General features: G+C 42.4%; 1 protein-coding gene across 6 annotated transcripts in view; it reads right to left on the reverse strand.

Annotated features, from left to right (window-relative positions):
• NIPBL (NIPBL cohesin loading factor) overlaps positions 1-26728 on the reverse strand; it is a 242831-nt gene that overhangs the window by 130093 nt on the left and 86010 nt on the right. For 5 of the 6 annotated variants that reach the window (XM_077462850.1, XM_077462847.1, XM_077462848.1 and 2 more), the window contains 7 exons: positions 20725-20890; positions 15194-15324; positions 12190-12289; positions 11003-11154; positions 10741-10901; positions 9289-9382; positions 3606-4217 (listed from right to left, as the gene is read on the reverse strand). In XM_077462850.1, coding sequence (XP_077318976.1) covers positions 3606-4217; positions 9289-9382; positions 10741-10901; positions 11003-11154; positions 12190-12289; positions 15194-15324; positions 20725-20890 — 1416 coding nt within the window. The remainder of the gene's footprint in view (positions 1-3605; positions 4218-9288; positions 9383-10740; positions 10902-11002; positions 11155-12189; positions 12290-15193; positions 15325-20724; positions 20891-26728) is intronic. The other variant, XM_077462852.1, reaches the window with a different exon arrangement.

Raw genomic sequence — 26728 nt, forward strand, 5'->3', positions numbered from 1 at the left:
CGATACTGATACGATACTGATACGATACTGATACGATACTGATACGATAACAGACGAGAAATCAGGAGCAGCTGAAAAAAACACCCAGCTGCTCCTAGAAGTCCATCTACCAGCAGCAGTGTACACAAAGCCTTAGGCCGCGTACACACGAGAGGATTGTCCGTCCAACTTAGTCCGCTGAAATGTGTTTCAGCGGACAATCCGCTCGTGTGTGGGCTTCAGCTGACTTTTTCAGCGGACAGTCTGGCGGACTAAGTCTTTCGGAATTTCCGTAATATTGTCCGTCCAAACTTGGTTTCAGCGGACAGTCCGCTCGTGAGTAGGCTAGTTCGACGGACTAAGTATGGCGCATGCTCAGAAAGGATTTACACGGCCGAAGGTTGCATTGCTGTGTATTGGACGTCGAATTTCTAGTCCCGTCGTACGTCTGTCTGTTCGTCATGTGTGGTCAAGTCCGTTCATTCAAAAGTAGGACGGACTGTCTGTCGGATTGTCTGACGGACTTAGTTGGACGGATAGTCCACCCGTGTGTACGCGGCCTTAGACAAAGGTGTGCAGCTCAATGTATATGGAGTGAATGGGCCCTTAAATTCCTGTGCAAAATAAGCCTGCAAGATCAGATACTTCTGGGACCAGTGACATTTATAAAAAAAATAGCCACTGATTACTGTATGAATTTCATTGGCAGGGAAGGGGGCAATCAAGTGGTTGTGTTCCCTAGGTGTGTTCTAACTGTGGGGGGTGGGGTGGGACTGACTAGGGGAGGAGAACGATTGGTGCTCCTACTTAGTAGGAGCACACGATCTGCCTACTCCCCTGAGAACCTGGATTTGTGCGTTTACACACACAGATCCTGGTTCTCGCTCTGTGTAGGCAGATCGTGTGCTCCTACTAAGTCATGGGTGCCCAGTGCCTGCTAAAGCATCTTAAAGAGCCGATGTACAGCTATGACGGTTTGCGCAGGGGAGCCAACCTGCCACAGTACAACTGTGGCGGCTGGTCAGGAAGCGGTTAATATAGGAGGAACTCAAGTGCGGCCAATGCCAAAGGGCCACAAATAGGCCCCATTTTGAGCAGGTGGAGTCCGCCCCATGTGCAAGGTGCCTACGTTTTATTTGTGGCCCTTTGACAGTGGCCGCACTAGAGTTCCCCCTATATTAAGAAGGTTGTTCATCTCTATTATCATATAATTTAAACGCCATGCTTTCCAAAAGACGACCATTTAGTAAATAATATAGACACAGAATTGCATATACTTGTGTATGCTGCACTTATGTAGAGCAGAGACAGCCTGCTGTCCTCTATGGGCGGTAAGAGGTAAATAGACCGCCTGTCCGTTTACATGCAATTGTCATCTGATCCCCCATCCGTCTGTTTTTAGCGGACAGAATCAGATTGGATGTCGGCATTGTCCATTGACACCCACTGCTCCATAGAGTGCAATGGATAGTCCAATCGGGTGGGCCTGAAAAAAATGACAGGCGGACCTGATCAGTCTGCCCATGTGAAAGGGGCCTTAGTGAATGTTATGCTACAGAAAATTGTCAGACACCGCAGACATGCAACTGGAGATAGTTAAGAACTTTAAGCATGCTAGAACCTAGGCAAGGAGAAAAACAGCAGTCTGCAGGGGCCCTGATGGTGGGTTGGGCACCCAAGCGTTTTATCTAACATCCCCAGGCCACAGGTTGGGTGCCAGGATTTTACAGCTTAAGGTAGGCCATACACTGTTCGAATCTCAGCCGGTACAGCAGGATCCAGCCAAGACGTGAACCATTAATGGGCAGGCTGAATGTACCAAGTTGATCAATCAACTTGGGTACAACCAGCCTGTCAGATTCTCTTGCAATTATCGCAAGTGGCTGCTAAAGCCGCTAGCGATAGTCACTGTCTTTTCCCGATGGGGGCGGTGATACTGGCCCGGCAGGGGGAATTGCCGCATCAACATTTTCAAGCAAATTTCTTTCTTGCAAACCATGGTTTCTCCATGTATGGCCAGCCTTACTCAATATTTAAATGCAAAAGTATTGTAGGGTGTACCCAGTGTGTTTCTAAAGGACTTCCGCTTTCGAAAAACATTTGTTTGGGGGTAAAGGCTGGTCCATTACAATTTTTAACATGCATGCTGGGAAAAGGAACTTGGTTGGCAGCAAAAAGGTTAAAAAGTCAAAGCCAAGCTTAAAGGTCCCTTTGAGGGATGGAAAACGGACATCAATGCATCTATATGGAAAAACGGGTATAAACAAATGATAATCCATTTAGAACCACATCCGTTTTTTCAAAACGAATCAAGGCCCTATTTTTGTTCCGTGTAAAAAGCAAAAAAACAGAACAGATGAAAAACTGATGTAAATAGACAAACAGGCCATTTTTGCATCCATTATTGTATTGGTAGCGGATATATAAAAAAAATTAAAAAAAGGGACTAAACTAATGAAATGATGTGTGAAAGGGGCCAAAGGAATTCTGTCACAAAGAATGCAAGCAGGCTCTGAAAGAAGCAAACATCAGGCAACCAAGTCAGGAAATAAATGTTTTCAAAGTCCACGTCAGATTTTATTGTACCAATTCCCTTTAATAAGATTTACTCCACCAATGTAGCCTTGGAGACATTAACTAAATATTGTAAACCAAAAACCTCTAGGCACTGTAGCAGACTAATATCACTCAGAGAGTAACTTTAGGACCCATTCACACCTATTCATTTTAAACCTCACATATTTTATGTGCACTTTCAGGGTGTACTCCTAATGTGCCAAGCTGTGTTGCACAACATAAATGTAGATGCAACTGGCACTTGAATGAAAGAGGCAATTGGGCTCCCCATAAGCATTAATGGGTGGTGAACCGCTTGCTGACCAACCTGTAGCAGGTTTATTGCTCAGTGCAGAGTCACATGTATATATATGTGATCCTGCACTGCCACCTGCATGGAAGGGCAGGCCACTTCTGCAGTGATAATTCTTTTACCAAAAAGCAAGTAGCAGAATACATATTAGCCAAAATTTATGACAAAATTTGTTTTTTTCCCTTACTTTTTTTTCTTAGAAACATTTTAAAGCAGAATACAGCGTCGCACGACCGCACAATTGTCAATTATGTTTATGGAGAAAATAAAGGGAGGAGGCAAGCAGTGCAGAAAGATGTAGCAAGCAATGTTTATCCGGGGGGTGGGTATGGGTTTGGGGGGGAGGGGGGGGTAGATTTATTTTCTGTCTGAATCATCAATTTTCTCCTCAGCAGAGCAGTTTTTGTAGCTTCTGAAAACCCCCCAGATCAGGCAATTATCATATTGTGATTATAGGCTGGCTAATGTAGTCTAGGAATGTTCTGGTTAGTCAAAGAAAGGGTGTGGGTTTATAACTCTGCAAAGTCTAAGCTTCACAAAGGAGCACTGGAAAGGAGATAAAAAATCAACTACATGCACTATTTGTTATCAGTTGGTGGCATACCCATTCTATGCTATTTATGATTATTAAACACACTAACATTAGGACTTGGCAACAAGGGATTTCTCATGCTAGTGATTAAAAAAAAAAAAAAAAAAAACTCTTGTAGGGAATCTCCAGCTGTAGAAAACATAATAGAAAATAACCCCACACTACCTTTATCCTGAACTTCTTTAGAAAAGCGCTCCCTCTCAATAGCAGATTCCCGTTCTATCCTTTCTATCTCCGCCAGAGCATCCAGTTCCACTTCGTCGTATGGCGTTATGTTTCCTGTTGGTTGAGTTTGTGACTGAGCCACGGGAGGTTGAGACGGTTTTGCAGACATGTTGGGCTGTAGGACGGGCACTTGTTGTACTTGCAGGAACTCAGTCTGCTCTTGAAAACAAGCAGCAGCATTCAAAGGGCGACTTACGTCCTGTGGAGTGACTGGCGTTTTTGATGGGTGCCCAGGGTACTGATCATTGAATGAGGGGTCGCTTTCACTGACATTACTGTTCTCCATGCCAGGAAGCATGTCTCCTTGCTGGTCCATTTCATTAGATCTCACACGAGACAGTCTTAAAGTAAGCTTGGTGGAGTCTTTAGAAGGAGAGCTAATAATATCATACATAGCTGACTTTTCACTTGGCTCCTTCTCATCTTTACTCATCTTTAACTTTTTCTGTCTTTTCAACTTTCTGTCGGGTGAGTCCAGCAGTATGTCAGGAGGAGCGTCTCGTGGGGAGGCATAGGGAGGAGGCTGGGATTGAAGAATTAATGGCCGTGATCCTACAGAAAGGAGAACAGGTATAAGAACAGATTTTTTTCTTTTTTTTTTTTTCTTTGTGAAGGCAGTTTTATTTTAAAACTGATCTAAAAACTTAAAGTATAACGAATGGCAAAACATTTTTAGTTTTGGATAGAGGGGAGAGGGATTAGAATGCTTGTCAGTTTGTATTGCTGTCTGTGCCCCCCGTTAAGGAGATTCACCCCCTCTATTTGTCCTGTGCACCATTATCATTAAGGCCTCATGCACACTGGCTGTTAAAATAACGTTATAAAAACACCAGTAGCTTTTCAGTGAGTTTTTCAACAATTTTCAACATTTTTCGCAATAGCATTTGGCCGCGTATTTTTTATTTTTTCTTCAATGGATCAAAAACATCAAAAAATGCTGGTGAGCTGTGTTTTTGAGCGTTTATTGCAGTTTATTAGCATTTGACGTTAGAGCATTTTTAAAAGCTGAAAAACTCCTCTCAGAACCCACTAGTTTTTTATTTTTTTAAAGCCAAAAAACGCCCCAGCCAAAATCTGGCGATAACAGCCCATGTGTGCATGGACACATAGGATAACATGATGGGGAGTTTATTGACTGTAGAAAAAAAAAAAAAACATCTGAAGCCAAAAACAGCTGATGTAAAAAATGTCCAAAATGTCCAGTTGTACATGAGGCCTTAAAAGTGAAAGTAAAAGAAAATATCAAATTTTGGGTTGTCCCCAGAAAATAGAGGGGAAATCTTCCAATGGGGACACTAGTTCTGGTGACCTGGTGGTGGCCAAGGTTATTCCCTTAATTTGCAGGGATTTCCTCTTATTTCCTGTTTGGCTATGGGACAGGAAGTGAAGGAAAATCTCCGCAATGGGATAGAATCAGACAGGTTGTAACCCTCTCTTAATCGATCCAAATTGAAAAAATAAAAAAAATTGTGTGCAATATCTCTACTTTAAAGCCAACCTTTGGTCAGGTTATGAACATTCATATATTTAGAACTACATTTAAGTATCTTTGAAAACCCCAAACCTGTCTTCCTATTTTTCTGAAAGGGACATAAGCATGAATTAAAGTGCAATTTAAATCGCATTTAATGAACTTAAGTGGATGCATATATTTGCGCATGTCTTGCCCAATAAAAAAAGTGTTACAGCTTTCATTTTCATTGTGCATGACATTGTGCATGACAATCCCTGATCAGGCAAAAGGGTGGGTGAATGTCCTGCCTCTTTACCGGACTGTGGAAATTTATCGGGTGTCAGGATTCCTTTACGTGAATAATCTTTAATTCTGCATAAGCGCATACATGAAAAAAACTATGCAAACTGTTTTTTATATATATTTATATTAGGATGTCATGTTCTTTGCATGTTTCCAGAGTAATGAATGTTTCATAGGAAATGAAAGGTTGGAGAAGTCCAACGGAGAGAATGCAGTAGCCGTACAAAAGCCAGTGGGTGATCAAAATCCACCCAAACTGGAAATATCAACTTTAGGTAGTTTTTGGTTCGCTAACCAAAAGTGCCTTGAATAATTAAAAATGTCCTGCTGTTTTGCCTGTACACAGGGCATGCATTCATACCACTGACTGGGATTTCTTTTGTAGTCTTGATGATTGAATCTATGCTTGGCCTGCCACAGTGCTCACTTACAAACCCTTGTTACAGCACTGTCAAAAGCCAAATAGAAGCATATGTCATTTTGCCGTGCCTCTCATATTAACCTACCCTTTTTATGATCAAAGAGGAGAAGGTTTAACACTGCTAATTCCATAAATACAAGCCTCTGCAGGTACACACAAAAGATAAAAATAATAATAAAAAATAGACAATATTTACCCATTTCCTGACAAGTCTGCTCTACATATAAACACAGTAACCGTTTGTTTACAAAGCTCAATATTACAACTGCTCTTTTTCCCTGTGGCAAGATGTGAAACAGCCTTTAGACATTAGTGTTGAATGGTAGGCCTGTTTACATATTTTGTGAACTTTAACGGCTTCCCATTCACTGTACATATATAGACGTCCTCAGACGGGAGCTGGGATATGAGTATCATGGCTGCAGCCATAGTCCTGGTATTCTTTTCAGCCAGCGATTCTCTACAAAGCAAAAGTGATCCGATTATACAGCCCACTTCCGCCATCTTTCCTGGTCTCATTTGTCCCTGCAAGGGGCCTGGGACTGATGCGACCTGTCGCATCGGATGCACTAGAAAGAGCAGGAGAAATTTCCATTGTTCTTCCCCTGTGACGTCAGAACAATGCGACAAGGACTTTGTCACTTCTGGTTTGCTTACAAGGCGTTACCGGCTTGTAAAGCAGCTGATCAAAGAGGATCTGTCTTGGCCCATGCCATCACAAGGGAAGTTGTTAATCCCTGGTGATAACAGTAAAGTTCAATGAAAAAAAAAATGTAAAGACAATAAATTACAGGAGGCCTCCCCTTGTGCTCACAAGCAAATGCAAACGCACAGATAGGTCTTGCATGCATATGTAAATGGTGACCACAACACACATGAGGAATTGCTGTAAACATCAGAGTGAAAGCAATAATTCTAGTGCCAGACCTCCTGTGTAACGCTAAACTGGTAACCTGTAAAGGATTTTAAAGTGTTGCCTATGGATAATTTAATATGCCATAGTTTGTCACCATTATAGGGATGTGCGTAATTCTAAAGTGGGACATGTTGGGTATTTACTTAGTTTAACGCCATCTTTTTTATTTTACCAAAAAAATGGGCATTATATTGTGTAAAATTCATTGAAGTGCAATTTTTTACATTTTTCCTGAAAATTTGTGTTTGCTAAAACAAATACCATTTGACATAAAAAAAAAAAAAAAGAATTGCAACATCCACCACTTTATTCTACAGGGCAGGGACTTTGCTTTCGGAAAATATATATATATTGTTTGGAACTTCTAAGTAACTTTGTAGCAAAAAAAATTACAGCTTTCATGTGCGAGTTAAATATCAGACTTGGCCCAGAGGACAGGTGGTTAATATAACCACTATAATAAATTTGAAAGGGGTTGATAAAAATGATTCCTGCTACATACAAAAAAATAAAAAATTAAATTTAAGTAAAAACAGTGTAATCTGAAAAGAATTTAGGTAATCTGTTCAAGCGGAGTATTTAAATTGGTTGGAAAAATTGGCTCCTTTTTGTTTTTTTATTTTGTATGTTTCAATAAATGAAAAAAGCAATAAAAAGGGCAACTGATACCCATTTCATTATTCTACTGATAAAAGCCCTATTTGTCTTGAATAAACGATTCCAATTTTTACAGAATATAAAAAAAATGTAATGGTTTTTATCCTCGACTTTGACCTCTGCTTCAGACCCCACAGCCAATCACTGGCTAAAACCTGTCGCCTTAAACTCTGCAACATCTCCAGAATTTGACCCTTCCTGAGTAATGACACCACAAAGCAACTTATTCACTCCTTGATTATTTCCCGCCTTGACTACTGCAACTCTCCCCTCAATGGCCTACTCTTATACAAGCTATCCCCCATCAGTCTATTATGAATGCTGCTGCTAGACTAATACACCTCACTAATCAATCCCTGACTGCTGCCGCTCTCTGCCAGTCTCTTTCACTGGGTTCCCCTACCCCACCATATAAAATTCAAAATGCTAACCACAACATACAAGGCCACCCACAACATCGCCCCCAGCTACATCACCAACCTCATCTGCAGATAGCGCCCAAATCATCCCCTCCACTCCTCCCAGGACCTCCTGCTCTCTAGCTCCCTTGTTACCTCCTCAAATGCTCACCTTCAGGACTTCTCCAGAGCCTCTCCCATCCTCTGGAACTCCCTGCCCTGGTATATCTGATCAGCCGCTAGCCTGTCCACCTTTAGGAGATCCCTGAAAACTCACTTATTCAAGGAAGCCTATCCCACACCCACCTAACTGTCCCCGAGCCACCCCCCATAAAATCATTCACTGCATCTACGAGCAGGACCCTCCTGTCCCTTCTGTATTGAACTGTACTGTAATTATGCTGTACCCCCTCTACATTGTAAAGTGCTGCGTAAACTGTCAATACTATATAAATTGTGTATAATAATAATAATGGTTAGCCTCAAGCGTCACTTAAAGGCAAAAATTGCTCTGGTGCTGATGGGGTTAAAGTCCACCAATACATCTTTGCCATAGAAAAGGGAACTGGAGCAAAGCAGAAAAGAAAGCCCACTCAAATGCTGAACATGTGCATAACCCATACAGAGCATGTGATGACTGCAATCTAACCAAAGCCAATATACCACAGGTCTAAGCGACTGTTTCCTACCAGCGATGAGCTTAGGCTTGTTCCAATTCTGGTTCAAACTCACCTGAGCTATCCTACCAGTAAGCTGCCAGTGCATACCAATCATTAAAGCGTTAGTAGACCCAACATTTCACATTCTTAATATGTGGCTGCTGTACCATGTACTTGTATGAAAACGTATCCTGTTCTTTGTATTGCTTCCTTTGTGTGAAATCCCCGGTGTTCCTGCCAGTTCCTCAGCTTTCCTATTACAAACTTACCACACTAAGCAGGATAACACACCATGGTCAGTTCTCTAGTTATGCTGGGAGCTCATTCTGCTCTCCTCCAATGCCCAGCCTTGGACTGACAACTCCCCCTGCACAGCCTTTTACTGGGAAGACCCGTGTGCTTCTGCTTCTCCTCCCCCAGCTCTTAAGCAGCTGAGAACAGATGGAATGTGATCACTTAAAAAAAAAAAAGGGCGGGGGGGGGGGGGGGTTTATTTTATAGCTATGCACAAATGGGTTACCTTTCATTTCTATTTTAAAGTGAATGGCTTAATAATCACTTTAAGCCATGGCATACCCTGCCCAGCAGCTGCACATATACACCTCCTGGAACACACATGCAGCTGCAAGGCAGGGAATGCCTCGGTCGCTTATAATTGGCGCAGTACAGTGACAGCTTCCTGCCAGGATAGCTCAGGTGGGCTTGGACTAGGATCCAAACATGACTGAGTTCATTCCCATTTCCTACCATGCCAAGAAAAATGTATACCAAATATTAAACTAAGTAGCGTGCAATATATTTAGTAAAATAACATACCTTTTGGAGTCCCATCACTACCAGCAGGAGAACATACTGACTGTGGGGAGCGTAGGGAAAAAGAGGCAGCATTTCTTATTGAAGAATCACTATCCTGTAATCACATAAAAACATGCATGAGCAAAAATACATAGCACACCATAACACAAAAAATCATTAAAATTTTTATTTTTTTCATCTTGAATCCACTTGGGCTGCAGTAGTGCCTAAACCTCAAAATCTTCTACCTTCATAAATGTATCTAGAAATCTTTGCATAGATTTTAACTGCAGGTTCTAATAAAACACAAAATAGAAAAAAGTATTGATGGAAGTGCAAAACATCTCACACGTGTACATACATCAGAATCATGCCAAACAAGTATTTAAGTTTAGTAGGCAGATTAGGGTTTTTTTTTTTTTTTTTTTTTTACACACTTAATGTATGCTCTGCATTCGGGTAATTAAAACCTACCCCCTTCCTCCATAGGCTAATGCTGATGTCAAACTCCTGTGAGGAGGGGGCAAGATCATGGCTTTACAGCATTGTGGGGTTGATTCACTAAAATTGGAGTGTGCAAAATGTGGTGCAGCTCTGCATAGAAACCAATCAGCTTCCAGGTTTCATTTGTTATAGCTTAACTGAACAAGCTGAAATTATAAGAGGATTGGCTACCATGCACAGCTGCACCAAATTTTTCACTCTCTAGTTTTAGTAAATCCACCTCTGTGTGTGTCTATGGACACAGACCACTCGGCGTGTCGCCTGGCTTGCTACAGGAGACACCCAAAAGAGAGTAGGAGCAACGTTTCTGTGCAATATGGCTGCACGGAGCAGGTATTTTTTTTCTTTAAAACCCAACTGAGCAGGGAGTTGTCCATGAAAGAAGAGAAAGCCTTATACTCACCCGATCCTCCGCTTCACTGGCAAACAGCAGTCTCCCATGAACCAGCGGTGGACTGTTCCTGGAATCCTCACATCCAGAGCAGGTCTATGGAGCCTGCCTTGGTCTTGATGACATAAGGAACAGTCCACCACTCAAAATCACTAAAACGAGGAGGTGCAGGAGCTGCAGGGACCAGTGCTGTGCGAAGAGGATCGGAGGATCAGGTAAAGTACATCTCCCTTCATCTTTCCTGTAGACAAAAAAAAATAAAAAATAGCATTCAACCCTTGCACCGTGATCACAGCCCAACTGCAAAAATAAACTTTTTTGGCAACACCTTTGGGAATTACCAAATTGTCTGTAAATATGACATTTTCTCTAAATGCTGCAAGTCACACACAAATTTTTCACAGTAACAAATAAGGCATACAGGAAACCTTTGCTCATGGAGAGAAAGTAACAGAATTAGGTTTTATTTACATACATGCTATGTACCAAGCCATGATATAGCATTCATATGATTTAAAATAAATATAAAGTCTGTTGAAAGCTACATTTTAATAGTAACTTTTGTCACAAAAGCATACCTCACTGCCCAGCCTATGTACCATCTGCAGATAGTCCTCACTGGTGCTGTGCCTGGAGTTATCTGCATGGTGGTTTGCAGAGTTGCCTGATAACTGACCAGAGACTTTGTTTTCATGTAGGTTTCTCAGCCCTCCCGCCACGATAGGACTGGACACAGAAGCTGTAAAAAGGAAAAATTGTAAGGATCATAAAGTCACGAAGTGTTAATCTTTACAGCTGTAACCAAAGTACAACTGAACTGAAAGCACGACCCCGATATACCTTGCTGCATTTGCTGATGTTGTGTGTAGCTTCCAGGATGGGCATATGGCATATAGCCCGCAGGACTTTGAGGAGCATAAGGGCTAGGAACAGGGCTGTTTTGCTGGCCAATAAACCGATTTGTTGAACTGGTCTGAGGTGGTACAAATCGACTGCAAAGGAAAACAAAGATTTAGGTATATGCAGAAACCCAAATATCTGTTGAGGCATTGTCACCGCTGTTCACTTTTTGGAAACGAAGCAGAAAACCCATACATACAGTATACAGGCATACATATAGTACAGTTTTTATTTTGCATGTGCAGAATACAAGTGTTTATGAAACCTAGTAAAAATTTGCAGTAACGATCCATTCACTTTCAGACTTCTGAATTACAACTATAAATTTTCATCCACAACGGACACTACATTTTTATTGGTAAACTATGCTGATCTCACAGATGAGAATAAATATCTAACTGGTATGTGGCCAGCTTCAAAGGGAAGCTTATTTGAACTAAAATGTGTTTTTATGCGTTATAGAATATGTTACTCCAATATTTCATATTCCTGATACATGCCTGCTGTACCATGTACTTGTATGAAAAATTATCCTATTCTCTTTGTATTGCTTCCTTTGTGTGAAATCCCTGGTGTTCCTCTAAGTCCCTCTGCTTAAAAACTTTGGATATATATGACTTTTACAGTACACTGCATTTCGTCCTGCTTTAAACCTGATAAACTATGTTTAAGTAGTAATTATGGGCAGCACAGTGGCTGTGGTTAGCACTTTTGACTCGAAGCACTAGAGTCGGCAGTTCAAATCCCAACCACGTCACTACCTGCCTGGAGTTTGCATCTTCTCCCTGTGCGGGTTTCCTCCGGGTACTATGGTTTCCTCCCACACTCAAAAGACACACTGGTAGGTTAATTGGATCCAGTCTAAATTGGCCCTAGTATAAGAATGAGTTAGGGAGCTTACATTTTAAGCCCCTTGAGGGAAGGCACTGATGGGAATGTATAATATATATGTGAAGCGTTGCGTACATCGATGCCGCTATACAAGTACCTGTAATAAATGATATGCCTAACTATGGCATATAAGAACTATGCTGAAACAGAGCCGGGCTCAGAGATCACAGTGTGAAGAAGGCTCATAAGCACCTAGGTTTAAACACAAACTACAGAAATTCAAAGCTTTGCTTTACCTGGAAGGGCTATGAGAGATAGTGGTTGGTTGATAATTAGTAGATGCTGGGCTGCCATGCATGGAATTCTGGGGAAGCTTGTACTGAGGCATCATCATCCCTAAGGAAAAAATAGATAACTGCTATTAAACAAGAACAGAAAAATAAGATTCAAAAAATAACCGAGAAAACGAAAATTAAAACTCAACTCCAGAAGGGAAAAAAAACATCTTTATTTTCTTTTCAATATTGCAGAGAGGAAAAGGCTTAGAGGGTAGGAATTTATAAAAGCTAGAGCACACAGAATCCGGAGCAGCTTTGCATGGCAACCAATCGGCTTCTGTCTTCAGCTTGTTCAATTAAAGTGATTGTAAAAAGTTTAGTATAGGTTTTATAGTATAGTTTTGCATAGGGTGGCCCTGAACCCCCTCTTCTTGGGTCCCCAGCCGATGTGTCACATTCGGCTACCCATCACATTTTGCTACCTTCTGGAGTTCACATGTGCGACACCGCCATATGCGTTCCAACAGAGGGCCCCTCGTGGGCTCGCCATGCTTTGGGAAGGGCCTCGCTTCACTCAGCATAATTAATCAAACTATGTCCACTTGGATGGTAGGGCTTGAACTTGGACTCAGGAGTGAAACGCATATGGCGGCATTGCGCATGTGCAGTCCAGCGGGTAGCCAACGGTGTTGGGTCGCCATATGTGACAAACACAGACACAGTCTTCTCTTCTTCCAAGCTGCTTGCTAGGGGCAGACAAGCTGGCTCGATTCCCGAGCCGGATCGAGCTCAGGTAAGTATTTGGGAGGGGGGCTAAATTTAAAGTTATTGTAAAGGCTGAAGGTTTTTTTTATCTTAATGCATTATATGACATGAAACATGAACAAAGCATATCCCTCTAGTGTGTACTTGTCCTAATTAAAAGCACCAAGCGTCATCTGTCAGCTGCTTCATTCCTCAGAACAAGGTCACTTCTGACAATTTCCTGACACCAAGAGAAAAATAGTGACAGGGGAGGGAGCTTTAGATGATTGACACCCTTAACTCTGTTCCTGTGCGCGTGGGGGGGGGCTCACTTCCCTCCAATCAGCTCTCAGAGCTCTCCTCACTGAACTCTGCAGAGTAATTTCAGATCTCTGCTCCCTTTTTACTGACAGCACAAGCAACCCAAGTTCTTTAATTTGAATAGCTGTAGAGAAGAGAAGACTGCAGCTAAACATGCACAACTTATGTAGGAGGATTTGTGTCATCTCTGTATCACCTGAGGCCAGTCATTTCACTGGGAAAATATAAGGGTGTACAACCACTTTAAAGGGTTAGTTCACCTTTACAAAAAAATTGCAACTGACTAAAGTTGAAAAATGTTAGAGTTGCACCGAAATTTTCATGGTCGAAACATAATCGGCCGAAAATTGGGTTTTCTGCATTTTGCCAATAAGGGCACTGAAACCGCACGTGATTTTACTGCACTTATGGTGTTCTTCATAGGTCAAGCGACTCAAAAAAATGCATCAAAAGCGCAACAGAGATGCGCTCTTGTAATCAAAATTTAACACCACAACCAACCAGTGTGAAGGCGTACACTGAATTTAAAGAGGGGTGCCCCCTTAAAAAAAAAATATATTTTTTTTTAAAAGTCAGCAGCTACAAATACTGCAGCTGCTGACTTTTAATAATGGGACACTTACCTGTCCCAGGGACCCGCGATGCGGGGGGGGAATGAATAATTATTTATTTTTATATTTTTTTTTTAGCTTTTCTTGGAGCTAAAAATGGCAATAATGGCCGACAAATTCATATTTATTTAAATCCATTATATTAATTAATAAGTCGAATACAATTATACATAAAAATATATAGATTTTTTTTTTTTTACATTTTCAGTTTCAGCTTTCAGCCAAGTGCATGCTGCATTTTCGGTTTTGGCACCAAAATTTCCATTCGGTATCCCTCTAAAAAATGCCCTTGCTTTAGGCATAGGCTACTTGCATACCTGTAAATCTTCTCCCCCACCCCCAAAAACATTGCATTGAAATTTGAGTTATTTCTGTACAGAAGTTAGTCATATGTCAATTACTGAATAGAGAGTAAAAAGTCCCATCTGTAAGTACAATAGTGATATATATAGTATTCAGTATACAATTTACAGCAAAAAATCTACAGCTTATGTTAAGAGGTAATTACCATTATTACAAACATAGTAGAACATTTAGCGAGTAATCCAGCATCCAACTTTTGATGCATTATAAGGGAACATAACAGAGGGAATATGGGGGTGGGGGGGGGGGGCTGAAGAAGGTGAAAAGGAATGGGGAATCAAGGGGAGAGAGGGAATCATGTTTCAAGCTGCTGGATAATAGGGGTGATGCATAATGATGGATCAGGGAGAGCATGTTAAAAGTTCAGTGAGGGGTAGAAAATTAACAGTGGCCAATGTGGTTCTCCCTAATAAAGTACTCCAGGAGGGAGTATTGTTTCTGCCACGTATAAGAGTGAGTGTGAGTGTGAGTGTGAGTGTGTGTGTGTGAGAGTGTGTGTGTGTGTGTGTGTGTGTGTGTGTGTGTGTGTGTGTGTGTGAGAGTGTGTGTGTGTGTGTGTGTGTGTGTGAGTGTGTGTGAGTGTGAGTGTGAGTGTGTGTGTGTGTGTGTGTGTGTGAGTGTGAGTGTGTCATGATGGGAGGAGAGACTGATGGGAGGTATGGTATGATCAGGGAAGGGGGGACTCACCAAGAGGCCCCTCTGGCAGTTTATTTTGACAAGGTGTTCGATTACCTGCAAATCCTGACTGAAAAACTCCCAGAGACAGCATCATCCCATCCTGCCTTGTTGCTAGAACATTGCTATAAGACTCTTGACTGTAACTGTTCACTTCTAGCATCACTGGAGTGCCCTTTTATAGAGGCAGTATTCAACTTTGGTCAAAGCTGCACAGTTTTGTTTTTATCTACAAGACACCACTCATCACTGCAGAGTTGCTACCAAAAAACAGGAAGCCACGAGCCTTCTAGCTGATTGTTTCTTACCACTCTGCACTGCATATCTGTTCTGCATACTTTTCTCCCTGAAGACATTGGGATTTCTGGCCAGGGTGGCCTGCAACAGGACTGGTATATCTCCTTCGGGGTCATCGCTGCCCAGGTTATCTTTCAGCTCTCTGAATAATGATGCAAAGAAAAAATTAAAATAAGTAAAAGAAACACAAGGTACAGATAGATAATGAGAACATCTAGCAATCACCCATCTAATATCTATCTATATCTGCAAATTATATATAAGCACACACATTCCCACACACAGCCTTTTGTGTGGATTTTCTTTTAATTACATTTTACAGTATTGCTTTTGAACATGTATAGCACAGAATTACTGCACAGATCTGACTGGCTATGCCTATGCGTCTCAAAAAAGAGAAAATGTAAGTGACCGAGAATGACACTGACGGAAAACTGAGACTTGCTGTGGAAGGAGTTCTAAAGGGGGATATCCCTGCAGCTTTTTCCAGTATCAAATCACTTGAAAGTAGCTGCATAATGACTGAAATCCTGTGTCCTATACTGTATCACTAGGGAAAAAAAAGTTTACATGTCATATGCACAGTCTATCCATATAGGATCTTTATTCCCAGAAATAAGATCATGCAATTTCAATGTAAACCATTAAATCATTCAAATTCCTCCAGTTCCACAAGCAAAAACAACTGAAAACATCTTGGAAGAGAATAGGAAGTCAAGCTGTGGCATTCTTCCCTGACAATGTATATTAGTCAGCGATAATACAGAGTACATACAGGCCTAAGGCCCCTTTCACACTGAGGCGCTTCTAAACTGCCAGTAAAACATGAGAGCTTTTGAAGAGCTTTCCATTAATTTCAATGGAGGGGAGGGGGGGGGGGGGCGTTTTTTTCACCACCCTGCCAGCCCACTGCTCCAGTGTGAAAGCATTCACTGATTTTAATGGAAATAGGTTTTTGTTAGAGTGAAAGCGCCTCAGTGTGAAAGGGGTCTAAACAGTGCTGCCTAACAGCCGGCACAGCAGTGCACCAACTATTATTACTAGTCAGCAAAATCTCCTACATGTGACCCATTGATTTAGTTTCACTTTATCTGGGTATGGGCTTCTATGATTAGCCCCACCCACCCGCATCTTGTCCAATAAGCATGTCCCTAAATGGTCATTAAGTGCTCTCACTGAATGCCAGAGTTAGTTGCCTGGAAGTTTGCCTCAGGAGCAGGGAGGGTATAAATCAATGGATTTAAAAAAATAAAGCAGTTTTTTTTTTGATTTAACACAGATTTTTATTTTTATCAAATTTGAATAAAATCCTTTTGTAGCAAAAATGTAACTATAGTTTTCAATTTAGGATACATTAATTTAGTTGATTCAGCATGAAATGGAGCTTAGTCATGTAGCATGAGGCTGTATATTCTGCAATATTTACATTTTTGGTAAACTCATTCAATGAATCCAATCTCTGCAAAATGAGATAACATGCACTGAATCGATGCATTCACATAATGACACAGTAACCATGAGATAACCCAAAGTTCAGGAATATTGTTTTGCAAATTCTATGTACACTACTGTATGATTCAATTGGTACTGATATCACCGTTTTACTAACCTGACAGCTTATTAATCTAAATAGGAAATCTTCATTATGTTGGCAAATATTAAAGATTCTAACTACCAGCAAGAATGAGTCCTTACATTTAAAGAGAACCTGTCACTTCAGATCCATCATGGCAGCGCCTGTTAGCGGGCATCCACTCACCTGCTGCCGCCACATCCCTCAACTTGTTGTGTCACTGCCACATCACCAGCCGTCCCATTAAAGTGAATGGGACTGTCTGTGAGTCAACAGCGGGGCAGAGGAGGAGCCACTGCAGGACAGAGATGACAGTTGTCCTTTAAATCTTTTTTTTTTTACTTAAATCAAGCCTTTTTACTAGTGATATAATACAGGTACCTGCATCCAGTTCCAGGAATATACTCCCGCCCCTTCCTGCACCCCCCAACCACCCGCTGTCACCTGGGAAACACACAAGTCCCAGGAGATAGCGGGGACCATTTAGGACGCACAGCCCGACTCGCGCATGCAAAGTAGGGAACCGGGAAGTGAAGCAGGAAAGCAGCGGTAGCAGCTGAGAGCCGAGAGATTGATTGGCTTTGGCTGCCGACATCGCTGGACTCCAGGAAAGGTAAGTTTCCATTTATTAAAAGTCAGCAGCTGCAGTATTTGTAGCTGCTGGTTAATAATTTTTGTTTAGGTGCTTTAAAAGCGGAGCTCTAGACTCCTTCAGAAAAAATGTAAATTCAGCAGCTACAAATACTGTACTACTGACTTAATATTAGGACACTTATCTGACCACGAATTCAGTGGCGTCTTCACCCAAGTCGCTTTTTCAATTGGGTCTCTCTGGTGCTGCAGCCGCTATGTCCGCCAAGGGAAACTTGCCTTTGCGGCTTCACCGGCAGATCCCTACTGCGCATTGTTAATGGCCCGGCAGCTGGGGAAGGAGGAGAGGGACCGAACATCCGCCTGAAGTGGGAGCAGGTACCTACACGTCCCTTTCCCCGAAAGGTATCAAAGGTGGCAGCCGGGGGGGGGGGGGGGGGGGGGTTTACAGGGAAGCAAACAAGCAGAGCTTCCCCTTTTGGATGAAGCTCTGCTTTAAGTCAGTGGTCGCAACACTGTGGCCTGCTGGCTGGCTGTGACCCTTTGTTTGCCTTAATCTGGCCAGTGGGTTGCCATTTCTCCCATCAACCATAAGCCACTAATCTTTCAACTGACACCAATAATGGGGCACAAGTCCGTCCACCAACACAAAGCATAGGCACAGATCATCCCCCTGCAAACGAAGGCCAAAATTTCTCCTAATGATAATTGATGGAGTTCCAATCCCCCTACTGGCATCAACAAAAGCACAATATTCCTCCCACTAACACCAAGGATAGGGCACTATTCCTTCCAATGAAACCAATTATAGGATATTATTTCTCCCCCCCACTGACCACATGCACTAAGCCAATTTTTTTAGTCCCAATGTCCATTGAGCCTGATGGCAGGGCATATACTACTCTAATCGGCTACAGTCCGACCCCTAAATTCTTAAGGACAGTGGCCCTTTTAGAAAGTTTAGACACCCCTACCTCAGCAATAAACCATAAGTGGAAATTACACCAAAATACTATAGCTAGCAATATACTAGTAGATTTGTATTAAAACATTTTCAAACAAACATTCATACGATTTAATAACAGTATTGTTAATTCAATGTTTTCAAAACGCAGTGATGAGAACTTTCACAAAAGCACGATAGAATTTTCTCAAAAATGTACATTTTTAATAGTGTGTAATTTTTGTTTGAAAAAAACAATTCATATCAAAAATCAAATATTAAAAGCAAGCACAACTCTAATTAAAGGACTTTTGACCACCCTTCGTCAAGTCTCTGTTGGCATCACTTAATGTACCACCGTCCTGTCAGAGATTAGCAAGTGTTAACACCATCCCACACTATTGTTCTGGGAGGACGTTATATGACCAGTCGTCACCGCGTCCATCACTGTACCAGCTCACTGCCAGTGTCATGTGATCGCTGTGACCAATCACAGCCGATCACATGACAAATGTAAACAATGGATGGCTTCCTTTGGTGCCATCCATTGTATACACATGGGTTGCTAGCTGTGATTGGTCACAGTGATCACATAGTACCGGTGGGCAAATCACAGCCCACCTGTGCCATGTGATTAGCTTTGGCCAATCACAGCTAATTACAACAAAACAAACTGAATAAACTGATTTCATTTAGTAATATGCTTGCTTATAGCCATGAAATTCACTGCTATAAAACTATCATAATCCTTTAAATTGCAAAAAAAAAAAAAAAAAAAAAAAATGGAATCTGCCTTTTATTTGATCTTGTCTTCTAAAATGCTAGCTGTCATGCTGAACCACTGTTGAGCCTTTAACCTGGCAAACAGTAGCACAAAAACCTCTCTTATACTTGTTTAAGGTCAATATATCCTAGAAAGTAGTGACGCCAATATGTGTATGGGGAATACATCATACATGACTGCGGAATTACGTATGTAAAAATGCATCTGCGTTTACATGAGTACAAGCGTATACAGCCGGTTGCCTCTATGGGCAGTTGTACGCACCACCTGCGTCTCCAAACAGTGGAAAACCGCATGAATGTTTACACCAGACCCTGCCTGCTCTTCCACATGTAAATGAGGTCTTACACTACAGGTGCACTTGAACAAACATCAAATACGTAGGGCACACCCCTTATAAAATTCCCAATTTACAAAATCTACCAACTTACAAAAAGTTCAGGTGAAAATATTTAATCTAAGAAAAAATTAAATTCCACCTTTGCTACCAATTTTCACATTCTCTAGCAACATTTCAGTTCTTAGACTGCTATTCATTCCAGTGAAAACCTTACAGCTGCCTAAACCTTCATATATTTTTATGAGCCAAGCAACATATTGCAGAAAAACAGACATACCGTATATACTCGAGTATAGGCCGACCCGAATATAAGCCGAGGCCCCCAATTTACCCCCAAAAAAACTGGCAAACTTATTGACTCGTGTATAAGCCGAGGGTAAGACATGCCTGTCCATCCCTGTGTGTGTGTCCGTCCATCCCTGTGTGTCCGTCCATCCCTGTGTGTCCGTCCATCCCTGTGTGTCCGTCCATCCATCCCTGTGTGTGTGTGTCTCCATCCATCCATCCATCCCTGTGTGTGTGTGTGTGTGTGTGTGTGTGTGTGTGTGTGTGTGTGTGTGTGTGTGTGTGTGTGTGTGTGTGTGTGTGTGTGTGTGTGTGTGTGTGTGTGTGTGTGTGTGTGTGTGTCCAGCCTACCTGTGTCCTGAGCCTTTGTCCCGAGCCTCCGTCCCGTGCCGAGCCTCCTTGCCTCCGTGCCTCGCCGCCGTGCCTCGCCGCCGTGCCTCGCCGCCATGCCTTGCCTCCGGTCCCGTCCCGTCCCGTCCCGTGCCGTGCCGTCCTGTGCCTTGCCTCCGTCCCGTGCCCTCTTCGTTCGTCGGCGGCCATTGTAAAATTCAAAAGCTGCGCCGCCGCCTTCGCCTGTGATAGGCGGAACACTGAATTTCCCAGCAGCCTGTGTTCCGCCTATCACAGACGTCGTATCATCCTCGTCCGTAGTACGAGGATGATACGAAGTCCGTGATAGGCGGAACACAGGCTGCTGGGAAATTCAGTGTTCCGCCTATCACAGGCGAAGGGGGAGCCGGAGGCGCGGCTTTTGAATCAGAATGGCCGCTGTCTGTCTGCTCGACACGCTGATCGAGCGGGCAGACAGCGATGACTCGAGTATAAGCCGAGGGGGCACTTTCAGCCTCAAAAAAGAGGCTGAAAATCTCGGCTTATACTCGAGTATATACGGTACATAGAAATCAGTGTGGCAGTGTCACCACCACAACAGATCCATTATGTACCAACTGCATAAAAAGACAGGCAATCAAGCAGGTATCCCAAATGATATCCAGTTCATTTTTGATTGTTAATTTTCATACATACATGTGATCTGTTGACACCTGGTTGAGACTATGGACAAGCTGTGACACCAGAGGTTCATCCCTGCATGCCAGAAGGCAGTTGACCTCTTCTGCTATTCGTCCATTAAAGAGGAGGCTCTTTGTCGTTGTAGCGGGTAAAGGGGATGGAAGAGGCAGCTGGTTCAACACTGTCAAAAGGGAGGAGAAAAAATAAAAATCAGAACAGTCAAATGCAAGTTAGAAGAACACAGAAATATAAGGCTATGTGCATTTGAATACATTATCCAAATAATGTACACATGTACTGTCCTATCACACTGACATCTCAATGATTGTTCACCATCAAAAGCTATAATATACATGACTGTCCTGATTAAAAAAAAAAAAAAAAAAGGAAACCGTAAATTCTGCTTCAAATAAGATCAATTACAATGCGATATCTACCCAATAAATATTAGAAAGAACTTTTATATGAATCTCTTAAAGAACTCCTCCCCAAAAGAGATGCATTGCGCATTTAATGAATCACAAGCCCACTGTCAGTTTGCGTCCAACTTCCCTCATTTAGCTATACACAACAGGTTTGTGTCTGTGATGGCACTCCTCCTGAATTTCTAAGTTCTGACTTCCCGTTTCCTTCCTTTTGCAGTCCTAATACTGCATCTTCCATGATCCTTTGAGCCTCTAGTTTCAGGGCGGGCTACGGAAGTCACTTGTACCAGTTTTGGGAGTTGAAGTGGGTTGTTCCTAGGCCTTCATATCAGGGGTGAAAGGTGTAAATGTGTCATACCTCCCATGTCATTCCTGTCTTACAGCATGCCAAAGAATAATGGATTACTACAAGACTACAGAGGAAGGGCTATGGGAGGTTATTATGAAGGCGTTTCCGTCATATGTATACAAATCACTTAACAGAGAGCAGGGCTCTTGGAGGGTGGGGTCTGAGGGGCGGGACTCTACCTTTTTGGCAGATTTAGATGCCAATTGTGATCGATTCAATCCTGCCCAGCAGCAGCACAGCTAGCTTCCAGAACAGTCTATACAGTGGTGTGAAAAAGTGTTTGCCCCCTTCCTCATTTCCTGTTCCTTTGCATGTTTGTCACACTTAAGTGTTTCGGAAAATCAAACCAATTTAAACAATAGTAAAGGACAACACAAGTAAACACAAAATGCAATTTGTAAATGAAGGTGTTTATTATTAAAGGTGAAAAAAAATCCAAACCATCATGGCCCTGTGTGAAAAAGTGATTGCCCCCTAAACCTAATAACTGGTTGGGCCACCCTTAGCAGCAACAACTGCAACCAAGCGTTTGCGATAACGTGCAATGAGGCTTTTACAGCGTCCTGGAGGAATTTTGGCCCACTCATCTTTGCAGAATTGTCCTAATTCAGTTACATTAGAGGGTTTTCGAGCATGAACGGCCTTTTTAAGGTCATACCACAACATCTCAATAGGATTCAGGTCAGGACTTTGGCTAGGCCACTCCAAAGTCTTCATTTTGTTTTTCTTCAGCCATTCGGTGGTGGACTTGCTGGTGTGTTTAGGATCATTGTCCTGCTGCAGAACCCAAGTTCGTTTCAGCTTGAGTACACGAACAGATGGTCGGACATTCTCCTTCAGGATCTCTTGGTAGACAGCAGAATTCATAGTTCCTTTTATCACGGCAAGTCTTCCAGGTCCTGAAGCAGCAAAACAGCACCAGACCATCACACTACCACCACCATATTTTACTGTTGGTATAATGTTCTTTTTATGAAATGCAGTGTTCCTTCTACGCCAGATATACTTGGACACACACCTTCCAAAGAGTTCCACTTTTGTCTCATCGGTCCACAGAATGTTGTCCCAAAAGTCTTGGGGATCATCAAGATGTGTTGTGGAGAAATTGAGATGAGCTTTGATGTTCTTTTTGCTCAGCAGTGGTTTTCTCCTTGGAACTCTGCCATGCAGGCCATTTTTGCCCAGTCTTTTCCTGATGGTGGAGGCATGAACGCTGACCTTAACTGAGGCAAGTGAGGCCTGCAGTTCCTTGGACGTTGTTGTGGGGTCTTTTGTGACCTCTTGGATGAGTCGTCGCTGCGCTCTTGGGGTAATTTTGGGCGGCCGGCCACTCCTGGGAAGGTTCACCACTGTTCCATGTCTTCGCCATTTGTGGATAATGGCTCTCACTGTGGTTCGCTGGATTCCCAAAGCTTTGGAAATGGCTTTATAACCCTTTCCAGACTGATAGATCTCAATTACTTTCTTTCTCAATTGTTCCTGAATTTCTTTGGGTCTCGGCATGATGTGTAGCTTTTAAGGCCCCTTTCACACATGCGGATGATATGTCCGTATTTCATCCATCCGTTTGCGGATGAAATACGGACATCCATTCATCCCTATGGGATAGCGGGTGTCTGCGGATGAGCATCCGCAGACACCCGCTATTGTCCGCCTCAGCAAATGTCCGATTCTGCAGACGGAGGAAAATCCTATTTTTCTGTCCGTCTGCAGAGCGGATCGGATGAACACGGACACACGGTCCGTGCTCGTCCGATCCCCATAGAGGAGAGCGGAGAGCTGACAGGGCGGTCCCCGCACAGTGTGCGGAGACCGCCCTGTCCGCAGCCGGCTCAGCGGGGACAACGGAGCGATCCCCGCTGAGCGAGCGGATCATCACGGGGCGGATCATTACTGATCCGCCCCGTGTGAAAGGGGCCTAAGGATCTTCTGGTGGACCTTACTGTGTCAAGCAGCTCCTATTTAAGTGAAGCCTTGATTGTGAACAGGTGTGGCAATAATCGGGCCTGGGTGTGGCTAGAGAAATTGAACTCAGGTGTGGACAACCAGTTATAGTATGTTTTAACAAAGGGGGCAATCACTTTTTCACACAGGGCCATGATGGTTTGGATTTTTTTTCACCTTTAATAATAAACACCTTCATTTACAAATTGCATTTTGTGTTTACTTGTGTTGTCCTTGACTATTGTTTAAATTGGTTTGATGTTCCGAAACACTTAAGTGTGACAAACATGCAAAGGAACAGGAAATGAGGAAGGGGGCAAACACTTTTTCACACCACTGTATATGAAGGGGTTTGCTTTTTGAATAATGCTGTGATCTGTGAGGCAGGGCTTGAATGAATGAATAACTTGTATAGTGCTATATATGCAAACAAAAATCGCCTCAGGGAGCTTTTGCTGCCAATGTCTATCTGGGTTTTCAGAAGAGGTGGGTATTGAGCTTCTTCCTGAAGGCCAGATCTCTTCCGAGCAGATGTCCACGGGTAGAGCATTCAATAGTCATGGTCCTTGGACTGCAAATATTTGTTCACCTTTTCATTTATAACGTGTCTTGGGGATGTGGAGGAAGTTCTGGTTAGTTGACCGGAGCGTGCGACCTGGGGTGTAGTGCTTTATTTTGCTGTAGAGGTATTGCAGGGCTTTTCCTTGTGTACATTTGTGAGTGAAGGACTTGGGAGGACTGGACGATTCCTGTAGGTGTGACTGGGAGGGAGTGAATGCAAATTAGGATTTAGTCAATCCCACCCGCCATCAGAGCTCTGAAGGAAGTTACACCGTTTGTAGAGTGTGAAAGACTACAGAGGGGAGTGGTATAGACTGACCATTGCAGGAAGTGGCTGTGGAAGGGACAGTATCATCTAGAGGTCGACCGATATATCGGCCGGCCGATATTTGCCGTTTTTTAAATAATCGGCATGGCCGATTTGTGCTGATAAAAAGCCCTACAGCAGGACTTTGAAATGACTTCTGTATAGAAGTCAGTCTAAGTTGACTGAGTCGTCATAGCAACCCTTTCCTCCTCTCTGGGCAGTCTGCCAAGAAAAGAACAGAAAGATACAATGTTTACACTTGAATGAATGAAATCATCTCTGTGTGTAGAAGTTCTCAGTTTAACCATTTAAAGACTAAATCTTTTCTGACACTTGTTGCTTACAAGTAAAAATCCTGTATTTTCTGCCAGAAAATCACTTAGACCCCCCCCCCCCCCCCCAAAAATGATATATATTTTTTAGCAGAGATCCTAGGGAATAAAATAGCGGTTGTTGCAATATTTTATGTCACACGGCATTTGCACAGAGGTCTTTCAAATGCATTTTTTTGGGAAATAAAAACACCATTTAAAAAATAAAAATAAAATAAAAACAGTAAAGTTAGCCCATTTTTTTTTTTTGTCCAAAAGTTTTGACTACCTGTTTTTATTTAATATATATATATATATATATATATATATATATATATATATATATATATATATATGTGTATATATATATATATATTTTTTTTTATCTAAATCATACATACAAGTAAACTGATTGGAGGTTTGTTTTGTTTAATAAATGTTTAAGTGTAAGAAATTTTCTGTATCACGTATGAAGGCCGCTTTCACACTGGAGCGGGCAGGCGTTGATGGTAAAACGCAAGTTTTAGCGGCTCTTTACCATCATTTTAGCGGTGCTATTTGGCTGCTAGTGGGGCACATATAACCCAGCTAGCGGCCAAGGAAAAGGTTAAATGCGCCCATGAAGCACCGCTGCCAAATCGCATTGCATGCGCTTCGGCAGTGGTGCCCATTCATATCAATGGGCAGGAGTGGTGGAGGAGCGGTATACACCACTCCAAACGTGCTGCTTGCAGGACTTTTTTTTTAAGATCCTGCCAGCGCATCGCCTCAGTGTGAAAGCACTCTGTCTTTCACGCAGACTGCAGGGGAGCCATTTTACAGGCGCTATTTTTAGCCCAAAAGCTCCTTAAAACGCCCCAGTGGGAAAGGTGTGTTAGATCAAGGGGGATTAAAAAAAAATAAAAAAATAAAATAAAATCGGCCTAACATATCGGCCCAAAAAAAATCGGCATCATATATCGGCTATCGGCCGCCATGATTTCTAAATATCGGCATCGGCCAGAGAAAAACCCATATCGGTCGACCTCTAATATCATCATGCTATACAGAGTGTCACATGATACAAGACCACAACTAAAGCCAGAATATCAGGAGATCTGCAAACACAACAACATGGTACAGAGGTACGATCGAGGCTGGGATTGATTTTTCCATTCAGTTCTAGTGAAAAGAAAGTTGGAGCTCAGCTTTAATAAACACCAATTCCTGGTACAGCAACTGGTAAAACTGGAAGAGTAAGGACAGCATTAGTCCTAGCACAATTTTGCTGGACACTTTTTAGTTTTTTCAGTTTTGGAGTAGAGAGGGATTTGAACACCTGTCAGGCTTTTATTGCCTTCTGTGCCCTCCCTTAGAGTGATTCACCCTCTCTGCTTGTCCTGTTTATCGTTGTAAAAAAGTGAAATAAATTCAGGGTTATCCACAGCAGTAGAGGGGTAACCTTCAAATGGGAACACACTAGTTGTAGACCTTTGTGGCAAACAGGGATTCCTTGAATTTGGGAGAGATTTCCATACACTTTCTGTTTTGGCTATGGGACTGGAAGTTAAGGGAAATTTCTCCTACGGGACACAGATGGCAAAAAACCCACATCACAGGGGTTATAAACCTTCCTTATACTATCCAAAATGTAAAAACAAAAAATTTTTGCCTTTGGGCTAAGTTCACACTGCGATGCGATTTTGATTCGACTTTCAGTGCAATTATATGATGCAACCTTTCTATGGGGCCAAAATTGCACTTGAATCACAACAAAGTAGTACAGTAATCACGTCTAAAATTGCTCCGTGATGAGTCACATTGATGTTACCAGACTAATGAAAACAATGCATTTTCCGCCGTCATGCAATTCTGTGTGGCTCAAGTCACATCTGAAATCAGGCCTTAGTACTACTTTAAACTACCAGACAGATTCTTACACCTTTTTTTGATGAGATTTCTGCACACCTACTGTGGCCATTATGAGAGGCTGTTGCTCTAACTTTATTTTATATTATGGGAAAGCTGGAGAAGCTAGCATTAAAGTGGTTGTAAACCCTTACAAACCTGTAGGTCCAAGAAATATCTCCCAAACCTACACTGTTTAGGAGATATTTGCCCGAAGACAGGCACCGCCATCTAC

Source organism: Lithobates pipiens, unplaced genomic scaffold, assembly GCF_037356315.1.
Source record: "Lithobates pipiens isolate NorthernLeopardFrog02 unplaced genomic scaffold, aLitPip1_a1.2 Scaffold_3, whole genome shotgun sequence".
In the NCBI taxonomy this organism is placed as follows: domain Eukaryota; kingdom Metazoa; phylum Chordata; class Amphibia; order Anura; family Ranidae; genus Lithobates; species Lithobates pipiens.